The sequence below is a fragment of the Tasmannia lanceolata genome, unplaced genomic scaffold (assembly GCF_043159265.1).
Source record: "Tasmannia lanceolata isolate RefF3 unplaced genomic scaffold, GAP_Taslan_0.1 ptg000012l, whole genome shotgun sequence".
Classification (NCBI taxonomy): Eukaryota; Viridiplantae; Streptophyta; class Magnoliopsida; order Canellales; family Winteraceae; genus Tasmannia; species Tasmannia lanceolata.
Genome location: NW_027518689.1, coordinates 801,312 through 814,114, shown reverse-complemented (window position 1 = coordinate 814,114; position 12,803 = coordinate 801,312). Strand labels below are relative to the sequence as shown.

The 12,803-nt window shown below is 38.3% G+C and overlaps 1 protein-coding gene across 1 annotated transcript in view; it reads right to left on the bottom strand.

Annotated features, from left to right (window-relative positions):
* Window positions 1-1,680: 1,680 nt before the first annotated feature.
* LOC143887978 (uncharacterized) overlaps window positions 1,681-12,803 on the bottom strand; it is a 30,269-nt gene continuing 19,146 nt past the window's right edge. Inside the window, exon 6 of the mRNA XM_077392238.1 lies at window positions 1,681-1,845. Coding sequence (XP_077248353.1) covers window positions 1,681-1,845 — 165 coding nt within the window. The remainder of the gene's footprint in view (window positions 1,846-12,803) is intronic.

The window sequence follows — 12,803 nt, the reverse complement described above, 5'->3', positions numbered from 1 at the left end:
GTAATCGATAGCTCTGCACAAGTAAGTTGATATTAATGTGATACATCTACCCTTCTAAATTAGCTTCTATGCAAGGGATAGCTCTGCTCATGTGGCTACTTCTAATGTAGTATTTGTGCATGCAGGAAACATTGATTAGTGGTGGAAGTGGAGGAAGAGGTGGGAGGGGTCGAGGAGGGAGAGGTGCATCATTTGGGATTGGTCTTTATAATGGCCAGTTTTACTCAATTCCCATAAGACAAGTAAGTATTATTTTTACTTGTTATGTTATACTTTGAATAATACCATATCAGCTAACTTGATGCTCCTGATTCAAATGCAGTCTCCTCGAAAGAAATCTATTTCGGGTGTGGGAAGCACTTCGGCTACGGGAAGTACCTCGGGTGTGGGAAGTACATCAGGTGTGGCAAGGGGTGTTGACTTCGCTGGACCGTATGTTGGGACGCAACAATCTTTAGCTCATGGTCTGAAATGATAGCCCTTGACATGTTGATAGTTTTTTGGGGTCTCTTGGGTGTATTTATGGTTTTTGGGTTGGGTTTAGTGAACACTTTTTGTATTCACAGATTTAGTGACATATGATTCATTGGCTGATGTATTTGTGGTTGGGATTTCTACTTTGGTTTCAAGTACAATGGCTGGTTTTAGGTACTCATAGGTTCGATGAACATTGGATGATGTAAATTTGGTTTTTAAACAGGGTTTAGTGCACAATGGCTGGTTTTGTGTATTCTCAGGTTTACTGAACAATGGTTGATGTATATGTACTTTTTTGGTTGGGTTTAGTGAACAACATCTGTTTCTTTTATCCACAAATTTTGTGAATTTGGATCGTTGCCTGATGTATATGTGGTTGGAATTTCTTGTTGGGTTTATTGAAAAATATGATGTAACTTGGATAATTGGATGATGTATATGTGGTTGGCTGATGTATTCAAATATTGGTTTTACTGAACGATGGTTTATGCATATGATGTACCTTTATTTATTATCCAAATTCAAAGATTGTTTTACTGAACAATGGAATCCACATGGTTGGGTTTAGGTGGATGTTTATGCATACACATTTGACCAACCCTCTATCATCTTCCTGTCATTTAAGATGTCTTTAAGCTGTTTGATTTTGTGAGATCTCCCCTCCGCATAGGACATGGATCCACTGGGCAACAATAACAACAATTGGGGCTGATTAATCAAAACCCACCTAAACCCACATGGTTGGGTTTAGGTGGATGTTTATGTATACACATTTGACCAACCCTCTAGCATCTATCTGTCATTTAAGATGTCACAAAATCAAACAGCTTAAAGACATCTTAAAGATCATGATTTTCACTTGCACTCAGTTATTGTTGGTAGAAGGAATTATAGGTTAAAGAAAAATGCACTTAGACAACAAACATTAACATTTCATTAGCAAAAATAGGATAGGGCCTTAACATCATACATCGAAAATTACTACAATTCCTCAAAAAACATTGATGCAGATTACAATCCATCCAAAATATTGTCTTACACATTCACCAATTTCTACAATCCATCCAAAATATTGTCTTAAGATTCATCAAATTTTCATGGGAGGTACATGTTTCTCCCATTCCCACTCCCTTTCACATAAACAACAAAGAATAACAACACAGCAAACAGTAAAGTTCCACCACAGGAAATGCCTATTAATGTTCAGAACAATTTCTCCCTCCCACGATATACCGCCACTTCCGCCTCCAATCTTGCAACCTCCAACTGTAATTTCTTCTGGGTCTCCATCACCCTAGCCACAACAGCACTTCCTCGAGCACAAATCGGCGGATCAATCCATTCGAAGAATTTACATGCGGCATTAATCTGAAAAACCCAAAAAAACAAGTTACCAGAAACCAAAGACCCAAAAAAATTACAATTAACCACAACCAACTCACCTCATAACCCGAACAGCCAAGAAATCTCCTCCCAAAATTAGAACTTGTCCATGAGGTTCTGATTGGAGCTGGTTGTCCGCAATGACATGTCGTAATGGAGTAACCATGGATTTTACTTGAAGCTCTTGAAAACCCATTCAATGATCCACTTCATGCCATCTGCTAATTGGAGAAATAACAAAACCCTAATCCCTTGGAAGAAGAACCCAAAGCCTCCGGATGGAAATCCCCTTGATTTTGCAAACGAATGGCAAAACCCTAATGTTTTGTAAAGAGGGGAGGAAATAACGTTTGAAACGAAGAAGGGAAGGGCTTTTACTGCTTTGGAACGATGGGCAAGGGTATTTCCGTCATAAAAACATTAACTATGGTAACTTTTAGTCATTCCGTCGGATTTAACTAACGGATCGTTAACAGAGGGGGTCTACTTAAAAGTGTCAGAAACCACAGGGGGTGTGTTTGATGACTTCGAAACCTCAGGGTCTAAAACGGAATATGACCAAACCACAGGGGATCTATATGTAATTTTCCCTAAATAATTAGAAGCCTTCAGAAGGATTTATCATTTGTGGCGATTAGATATCTGTTTCTAGGACCAGTGACCATGTGGGAAGTCCTCGTATGCCCCAAAAAGAAGTCTTTAGAAGTAAATAATTACATTTTAGTAGGAAATACAACTGGGGAAGGTGAAGAAGGAAATCGTCTTTTATTGTTTTTAAAATTATTTTCCATTAGAGCTGGCTTACCCGCCGGATATGGGTCAAAGGAGTGGAATGGTTAAAAACGGACTGAAATGTCAAGGCAAAGAGGGTCTCATTTACAAGATCGAGGCAGGCAAAGAGTGTTAAGTATTTTTCAAAAATTATTGTGGGCCCACTTCATAGGATGATCCAAACTGTTCACTTGTTGGGCCACAACGTAAATAGGTTGTACCAAGAAAATCATCTCCATAGGCTGATGCTAACCCTCCGATCTGTAGAGGGACTGCACATTATAGAAACCTTTAGAAATCTGTGGGTAAGGACCATCCTATGGAAATTATCGATAGGTACAACCTATTTAAGTTGTGGCCAAACAAATGAACTGTTTGAATCATGACTAGGGGTGTAAATGGATATTTGAAAATTCGATTACCGTCCGCATTCGAATCCGTTTAAAGCGAATATTATCCGCATCCGTTTCAAGCGGATATTATCCGAATCCGTTTATGAGATATCCGGCTCTTAGCGGATGTGAATCTGGTAAATGGTATATCCGATCCGTTTAACATCCGAATCCGAGAAGTAAATCCTTTTTATTTATTATTAATAATATCATTAATATTTATTTTTAGTAATGACACACTATCTTTTGTTTCTAAAAGAAAAGTGAATTTTCTTTTTAGAAAAAAAACAGAAACAAAAAGTGTTTTGGGTAGGAAATGAAGTAATCTCTCATTTTAAGGCCATTCTTGGAGTTTGACATGGCTTCTTTATGAAGCAACAAATGTGGGTTGTAGGATGAAAGAGACAAATGGATGATGGTCATTGAAAGAAGATGTCATAGTTTCTAGAGCATTCTAGACCAAAAAGGCTATAGTCATTGATGGCAAATGGACGGCTCGGATCAATTTTCCAACTTAGGGTTATATAAAAACCCAAAATGCAATTAAAAGATGGGACTTCTAAGGTTTGCAAGGATAAGCAAGAGAGAGGAGAAAGGAGGAGGCTGAGACATCAACTTCAGCATTCCTTGGTGCCTCAAATCCCACCAAAATCCGCCGCCGCCCCTCACCACCTTCTCACAGCCACCTCCATCACCGCCAGTTACCTCCATCTCTAACCCAATCCCCATCTCCATCCTCATTTCTCTCTATCTTCCACAATCAGCACTCCCACTTCCCCTGTTCAAAATAGCCCAAACCCATTTCATCATATATATTATAAAAAAAAAAAACCAAAGACCACTACCAACACCATCATCCATCCCTACCGCCTCTCTCTCTCTGACTTTGTTTTAAAAGGAAGAAGATGATCTCATATATTTTAGGGTTTGAGAGTTAATTTTGTGAAGATAATGTAGAGGTTTGGTTTTAGGGTTTAGAAAATTTATTCGAGGAGTAAGAAAGAGAAGAAAGATAAAGTGCTGTAATAAAATGTTCGAATTTACCGAATAAACGGATACGGATAATATCCGAATTCGAAAAATATCCAACGGATACGAATTCGGTAATAGATATTAAATATCCGTCAAATTCGAATTCGAATCCGGATTCGAATAGTGTATACTGTAATCGAATTCGGATATAGCCATATCCAATTCGAATTCGATCCATTTACACCCCTAATCATGACATGAAGTGGGCTTCACATTATTTTTTTGAAATGAAACATTTGCAAAATAGGATTTCGTTTAATTGGAATATAAAGACAAAAGTGATATTGAACAACAATTTGGTTATTTCCAATGTATTTTTCTCTTGTGAATTCCAACTCACTTTCTTGTTTTCTTGTGCATGTCTCACAACATCGGATTTCATCTTTATTTTCTAATCGAAATTCAGTTCTGCTAGCAGCTCTCTATTTGAAAATATATAAAATCTCCTTATCAATCATCCTTGATCAAGGGTCTAGCCGTCTAGAATCATTCGAGTCAGATTCATTGACTAAGTAACAATACACATGGGGTGGTGAACCTATGCCATAAATACTATTATCTTTCTTAATCTTCTTCTTCTTTTCTTTAAACGGCCAGCAGATGCTCGTTTTCTGATTGGATTATGATGGGGTCTAAATAAAAAAAACAAAGGATTATAAATAAACCCTGTAGAGGTACTTTCCATTCACCCTCCTTCTTCATTCTTCATAAGTTAATTGAAGCATCTTCAATGGCTTAAATGCAAATATATATAATTCTTGCCATTGCCATGACCGTACTTCCGGGGGTCGCTCTGGCAACGGAATTCATAGCGGGAGACGGGCAAGGGTGGTGGACACTTGGCTTTGATTAAGAAGCTTGGGCCAAGGGCTTGGATTTCTGGGTGGGAGATAAACTAGGTGTCTAACTTTTTCTCTCTCTTTTTTTGAAATAGTAATATAGAGGGAAAAAAGACAAAGATAATCCATTTTTGGGGGATTTGCTTTGCAATTTCATGGAAAGATAACCCGGGCCGGTTCCTCCTATTTCTACAAATATTCTTTTAAATGCCCTTATTTTCTCTTTTTTTGGAACAAAGTGGAATGGCTCTTCCCATTTGTCGCACCTTTGGTGAAACCAAAATGCATGTGAAGAGTTGAAGATAGTCTAAAATAAATTGTGCCTTAGGTTGGGAAATATTATTTTCTTTTTCTCTTTGAAAATCCAAATTAGGAACATATTTTTTTCATATTTAAATGCTTACAAATGAATTCCTTTGCAGTTTTAAAATACCCAATTGGAAATTACAACATCTTCACAGGGCGACTGGCGAAAGAGGCTGTCGCGGCCACCAGAAATGAGGTAATTACATTTGAAACCCCAGTAGAGAAGTGGTACATATATGGAATAGGCCAGCACTTTGTGAAGGGCCAAAAGCTAACTATCAATGTGCAATCGGCCCTGCAAGCTCCGGCATCAGGAGCTAAGACGCCTAGCTTGGCAAATTGTATTGTAACATGTGGATTGCAAGTAGTCATGGTGGCAATAGTTGAATTCACACTGATGGTCATGGCTTAATATGGGAATATCATTCATAAACTTAAATTTTGTTTCTACATAGGGCCTCATTCTTTTGTAATCAATGATCATTAACTTGTTTTTCTTTTATTCCATTAAATTATATGTCTCATTTGTTAAGATTCATTATTTGTAACCAATTTTAGTTGGGGGATTGATATATTTGCCATGCCCCCATTGTAATTTTTCAAAGAAATAATTGGGTTACATCAGAAACAATTGGGTTACATCTCTCTCTCTCTCTCTCTCTCTCTCTCTCTCTCTCTCTCCAAACGTTGGAGATATTTTTTCACTAGGCCTACTCAAAAACAGTTCCTTTGGCAGCGAGAAAGAAATTACTGTATGAGTCACTAATCATTTTCTACCCATTTGCTACTTCTTGATGAAGTTTATCATAGTTTCATAAAAGAAAAGGATCAAGTTGAAACCTTGAAGAGTGATAATATTTTTCACAAAGATTAGAACATCAAGTTAAAGATGAAGAATTCAAATTGTGCAGATGGTCTTACGAATGATGAATAAAGTTTCATGACATTTTTTTACATCAGTTTTGGTTTAATGGGATGCCTACCGGTTTATTAGATTAAGAGAAAGATAAAACATTCAAGATTACAAAACCACCCAATCTTAGGAACATAATAGAGGAGTGACTAACAACTCAGATGAAGCATAAGAAAACAAGGGAGATAAAAGGAGATCCATGACTATGAATCTGATGCACTTCGAGATCAGCTTCCTAATTTCGATTATTGATCAAGGATCCATGCTTCTAATAGCATGGAAAAGCCAGCCTGGGAAGAAAGCTTAAGTGAACTTGAAGCTCTTAATGATCCAGTGTAAAACCACAGATGATTGATACAAATCACAAAGGTGGGATTTATGAGATCCACCGTTGGATTAGGTGTAGATCTCACCGTTAGATCTTCTTGTGGGAGATTAGGCAAGTTGGTTAATGAGGCAACCCACTAGAATAGGCAGCTAGATTTCATGTATGTGCTCAGCTAGATTAGTAAGTAGATTAGATTAGAATATTCCATCATTATCTCTTTCCATAGTCTGCTTGATCTCTTTCTATGTTTATCATGTATGTGTTCAATATAAGCACACCTTGAGCTCTATTGTAAATTATTCAAAAATTAGTGAAATATTCTTATAATTTTACATGGTATCAAAGCACTAGATCCAAACGACCTAAGTTCTGCTTGCAACACCGGTGATCCTGTCCTCCGGCGGACGGCCAATCTAGCCGTCCGCCAGGCTGCCAATAACCCCATCACAATCACCTCCACAAGCTTGTTTTTATTTCATCACCATTATAGTCATCTTCAAGCCCACTACTATTTCGTCAAAGTTCTAAAACCACTTCCTTACCGGCTTGGCTTCACATGTGTTGTTCGTGTGGAAGACAAGCTCTTTTTCTTTCCCGGTAGTGGGTTCATGTTTCTGGTTTAAGGCCATCAGATATTGCCCAAAAAAAAGGGACTTGGCAGTGGTTTTCTCGCGTTAAGATAAATATAGAAAATGGTGAGAATTAGAATTCCCATTATTTTACTCAAACCACCCTCTCCCATGTCTTTCATTTAACTTCCACCTCAAATTTGAAATCCACATTCATTTCATTCAAATTCAAGTATTTTCTTTTGGTATTTCACATTCCAATCTTTTAATTCATTCCCCCTCTTCATTTTATGCCCCAAATTTGATATTCACACCCCTTGAATAAAAATTCACAAGTCTTGATACTGTCACGCCTTTTTCAACATTGCCGATAATTGCCGCCCTATCTCTTTGTTATTTTTTCTCTCAATTTTTTCTCTTCTTGGTTGCCCATTCCGGCATTTGTCCATGGTTCGGAATTGGTCCATAGTGACCCATTTCGTGCCCATTCCGGCTTTGGTCTATAGTGACCCTTTTCATGTCCATTCCAGCATTGGTCCAGAGTGACCCATTTCTTGCCTATTCCGGCATTGGTCCATAGTGACCCATTCTTATTCGCCCATCGAGGCTTGAGTCTTCTCTAGTCTATGGAGGCTATGATCTATGATCCATTGGCTTTTATAAGCCCTCTTGGCGACATATCAACAAGCGGCGTTTCATCAACAACATCGGGATATTATAACATCAAGGGATATTCATCATCAAAATTCGCCAGTGTGCTCAAATCAAAGGATTCTATTTTCTTATGGGAATTTCAAGTGGAGGATTTTATTTTTCATATTTGGGATTTTTATTGTAATCAAACGTATATCGATTTTCAATCCATATACATTTCAGTGGGCATGTTAGAATATGTGAGATCCACCGTTGGATTAGGTTGTAGATCTCACCGTTAGATCTTCTTGTGGGAGATTAGGCAAGTTGGTTAATGAGGCAACCCACTAGAATAGGCAGCTAGATTTAATTAAGTAGATTAGATTCGAATATTCCATCATTATATCTTTCCATAGTCTGCTCGATCTCTTTCTATGTTTATCATGTATGTGCTCAATATAGGCACACCTTAAGCTCTATTTTAAATTTTTCAGAAATTAGTGAAATATTCTTATAATTTTACAGCTTCCAATATGCAACAGATTGAGGCTACAGTGGCAGAGGGTTTTACCTGTCTTGAACAGGTTTTCTTTTGCTCTGTTTTTTATACCAGGAATGCGTGGGATGGGCTGTTGTCATAGAACATCCCAATGTTCGGTCCATACAAAGCTTTAATACACATATGGGTTTTGATATTCAACGGGTTGAAAGCTTTATTCCCAAACAACCATAGCACCTATGCTTATAGGTTACATCAAGGAGGTCTATCATCTTCTGAACTTCCTAGTTCTCTGGCTTTTCTTCAACTTCTTGTGATTTGTTCACAATGGTTCCTCGTCTTCAAATGATTTCTTCTCAGAGTAGGTGATGGGAGATGAGATTTAACTGTCTTCATGGATTTAAGGGCGTTCACGGGTTCCTTTTCTTTTGAAAAGAGACATGGTTGTTCTCGAGGTGGTTCTTCTTGACCTGGTCAAACAAGGAGATCGTAGTTTAATTATGCACTTAGTATTTAATTACCAAACAAAAATTATAGAGAGAAAATAGATTTTTATTTCATTGGCATGGTCTTCATACCAAAATTCCTATTAGAAAGACAAAGCCACAATTGAGACAATCATGGGATTATAGAATATAAAACAAAGAGGAAAAATTCTACGACGGCAACAGGGCTTAAGGCGGTAAAAAATTGAAAATCTCTAATGCCAATCTATTCACTCCTGCTGGAGTTAACTGGATTTCTTAACACCTGATACGTGCATGCATAGGACACATATGGCATCATGTGTTTGTATTTTATTAAATAGATAGTTAATTAAATGATGTGTCATTTATAAGTTAAGTAGTTGTTGTGTTATTTAAAAGAGAGTAGTTATTGTAGAGAATAACTACTAATATGGGGTGTCTTATTTATGTGGTTGAAAGGGGAGTAGTTATTGTAGAGAGCAGCTACCATGTAGTTATTGTGTGATGCGTCTTACTTGTGTGTGGTGGAGAGGAGAGGTTATTGTAACTTGTAACTAGATTTTAAATATTTAAATGAAAGAGATATCTTGGATGGAGAATCCAAGAAGTTGAATTCCAAAAGAATTGTTAAGGAGGGAAGGCTATCCTCGAATTTAGCCAAAAGGAGGCAAGGCTATCCTCGAATTTAGCCGACTTCAGCCCATATTTCATCTCTGGGGAATTACGCACGTATCACCACCATTTATTCAATTTGTATTGCTATTCCTTTTTTTGGGGTGTGTGTGTCGGGGGAGGGGAATGGATCTACCCTTTTACGATGGATCTGTAGGAGTAATTTTATAACTACGAAAAAAATGTCGCAAAAACACTAAAAGAGGGTGGCCGAGGAAAAACAGGGGTGCATTTATCATCATGCCCTTTTTATGTCAATGCCTCCCTTAGACGGCAAATAGGGCTTCTCTTAGGTCGTTTGTTGGGTGGTTGTACGTGAATATATAAATAGACCCCATTGATCTCCTTTGCATACAAGCTTTTCAATGTTAAACAACATAAGCTCTAATGGCTTCTACTCAAATATATGTCATCTTTGTCACCCTCGTGGCAGTCATCCTTCTGGCCGCTCTGTTGAAGGAATTCATCGTTGGAGGAGATATATCAACCTTGGGCCGATGCCCAAGATTTTCAGGTTGCGGATACGCTTGGTAAATTGCGTCACTAATGCTAATTATTTCTTGAGAAATTTTAGTGTTGAGAAAATCGGCCTTGAAAATCCGATCCCATTGTGCACAAATTAACGAAAAGTAAAATAAACATAAGCCACAAGATGAACAACAAGATTTATGTGGTTCGGCCAAGCCTACATCCACGGACGAGAAACACGATCTTCCACTATCAAAAATCCAATATACAAGGATACAATGGGTTAAATCTAAACCCACAAATCTACAACCGTTTCCTTTGCTTCTCCAAAGCAGGACTGTACACCAAGAGAAACCAGAGAGAAAACCCCGAGAAGATTACCAAGAGACATAACCCGAGAAGAAACCCAAAGTGGAACCCAAAGAGAAACCCAATGAAGAATCCCTCTCTCTCTCTCTCTCTCTCTCTCTCTCTCTCTCTCTCTCCTTGAGGTAGCCAAATAGACCCCAAGGCTCTTGCCATTTTACGCTTTCTACCAACCCACCGAAGTAGCCCTTGCGGTGGAAAATAAGGCAACTTTTCCAACAATCTCCACCTTGGCTTATTTTCTAGCCACTTGAAGATTTTTCGTTGATGTCGTCATCTGCCCATTGTCAATGAAAAAAACCATTGGCCTTCTGAAATACCATCTACACACCCTCGAATCATCTTAGCTCTGACTCCTCTTGATTCAGTCAACACTACAAATGCACATGTGTACAACTGCGAATGAGACCCGTTGACTCCTCTTGATTCAATCAACTTTGTTAACCCGTTAACTCACCTAGTCAACCATGGAGAGGGATCTCGATCCATCCTCCCCAATGTAGAGACTGTCACCTTCTCACCATCATTTGTAACCTAGAAACTCGTCTCTATGCCAAGTGCGAATGAGACCCTACGCGTGCATGCGCTACCACTCCGTTTCCAACTAATCATCAAGATCTTAGGAATACTAGTGATTGTGTCCTCAACCATACATTATAACCCCCCCACACTTCTCGCCCTTCATCACAACCATACAGCCGCTTGTGATTTTCAACTAAAAACCTGCAACCCCTAGAGTCCAACCAACCAAGTGACACTAGATTCTTTCGCATCTTTGGGGCATACGTCACACCACCCAAGGTACGAACCACTCCATCAGACATCATGATTTTCACCATCCCAACTCCCGTGACGTTACAAGTAGTCTCGTAACTCAAAGACACTACACCTGCCCCTGCCCTTGTCTCCTGGAACATCTCAAAATATTCTTTCCTAGAGCATACATGAACAGAGCATCCTAAATCTAGAATCCATTCATCGTGAGAAATGTGATTACTTGTGGGAACTATTAGAACGTCTCCAACCTCTTCACTATGCTCATCTGTTACCGCCACCACAATATTCGTAGCAAGTTTGGATATACGGATTTTATAATCCAGGTTTTTAGTTTGAAAATAGTGTAAAAGATGGTCCATGACCAAGCTGTTGCATGCTGTCCTGACAGCGTTTCTTGGATTTCAAGTAAGAAAACCAGCCCATCATAATATTTCTAAAACCTGGTTTTCTTACTTAAAATCTAAGAAACGCTGCCAAGGCAGCATACAGTAGCTTGAACATGAACCCTCTTTTACGCTGTTTTCAAACTAAAAACCTTAATTCTAAAATCCACGTATCCAAATGGCCCTTAATGAATTTTTTTCCTTTTTGCTTCAAACTTATCTATAATTTGTTTCATTCTCTATTGCTAATGTTACTCAGTAACATATATAAAGAAATGTTGGTTGATATAAGATTAGTTTGATTCTTGGTTGAGTTTGATTGCTTCCATGAACATCCTTCCATTGTTTGTGATGAAAATGACCAATTGCTCTACTTAATATCGACAAAATATCTCATGCCCAAATTCATATATGAGGCACCATGGCAAGACCAAGTTAGTTTCGTTGTCATAGACCTTAGGAAGCATTGCATCACACATTGTCAAAGCTTATGATACCATGTTGAAACTCACTTTTGGTACCTCAAATTACTATCCAATTTTCAAAATTGCCACTTGTTCTTTTGTACGTGTAAAAAGTTAAGTTATGTGAGATTTACAGTACAATTCAGTGTAATTCTTTCCTTTATTTCAGTTACACTTGTTGAATGGTCCCATCAAGGATAAATAAGATGGCAAGAGTGTTAGAGTAAGTGCCCTAAAAGCCAGTACATTTCGTATATCTTATCATATTAATATTAATAAAAGTTTAATTTCATGACATCTAATGGGTAATATATGATTGAATATGTGTGATGTGCTTGCTATTCGCCACATATTCGTCCTTAGGTAGCAAAGTAGGAATAGCGTGCTCAAGGATTCACTGATCCTAGGAAGCAGGGAGATATGGTATCCCAGTTCTTTGCAGACCTTAAAGGTTCCTGGTTGGAGTTAAGATTGGATATTTCCTCCTATACACAACCAGCACCAGTCTTGACTGCATGCACGTGGAGCACGTGGAGTGGCTTATCTTAGTCACTTAAGTAGTGGACCCTAAGCAAGAAGAGTGGGTGCGACAATAGGGATTGCGCACTGAACATGATCATACTATAATAGTCTGTGGACAGGAGTTTGTAAAGCTATTCTACCAGACATGACCCTTTACATGTCCATAGACCCGAGGGATCATATTAGTCTGTGAGCCTGGCCTAGATTCTTGGTCTATCTAACTATGGTCCTTCTATGGGTCATCAGAGGGTAGTACTGGAGTCTTGGACAAACCCGCCAGGCTAATAGGGATACCCGACATGGAATTCTTGTAACGACCCGGATTCTCAGGCTAAATTTTGAGGCAATTCTGAGCCTAGCTCTTTATAAAACAGAGCAAACGAGCCCCGAAAATCCGGATTGCTACGCCTCTCAAAAAAATAAAAGAGGCACAAAACACATTCATTCTTTCATACAGCGGAAGTCTTAGTTAAAAACAAATCATTTATTTAATGAAATAGAGACAGAAATAAGGGAAGATAAATTTTATTCCATTAACCTTT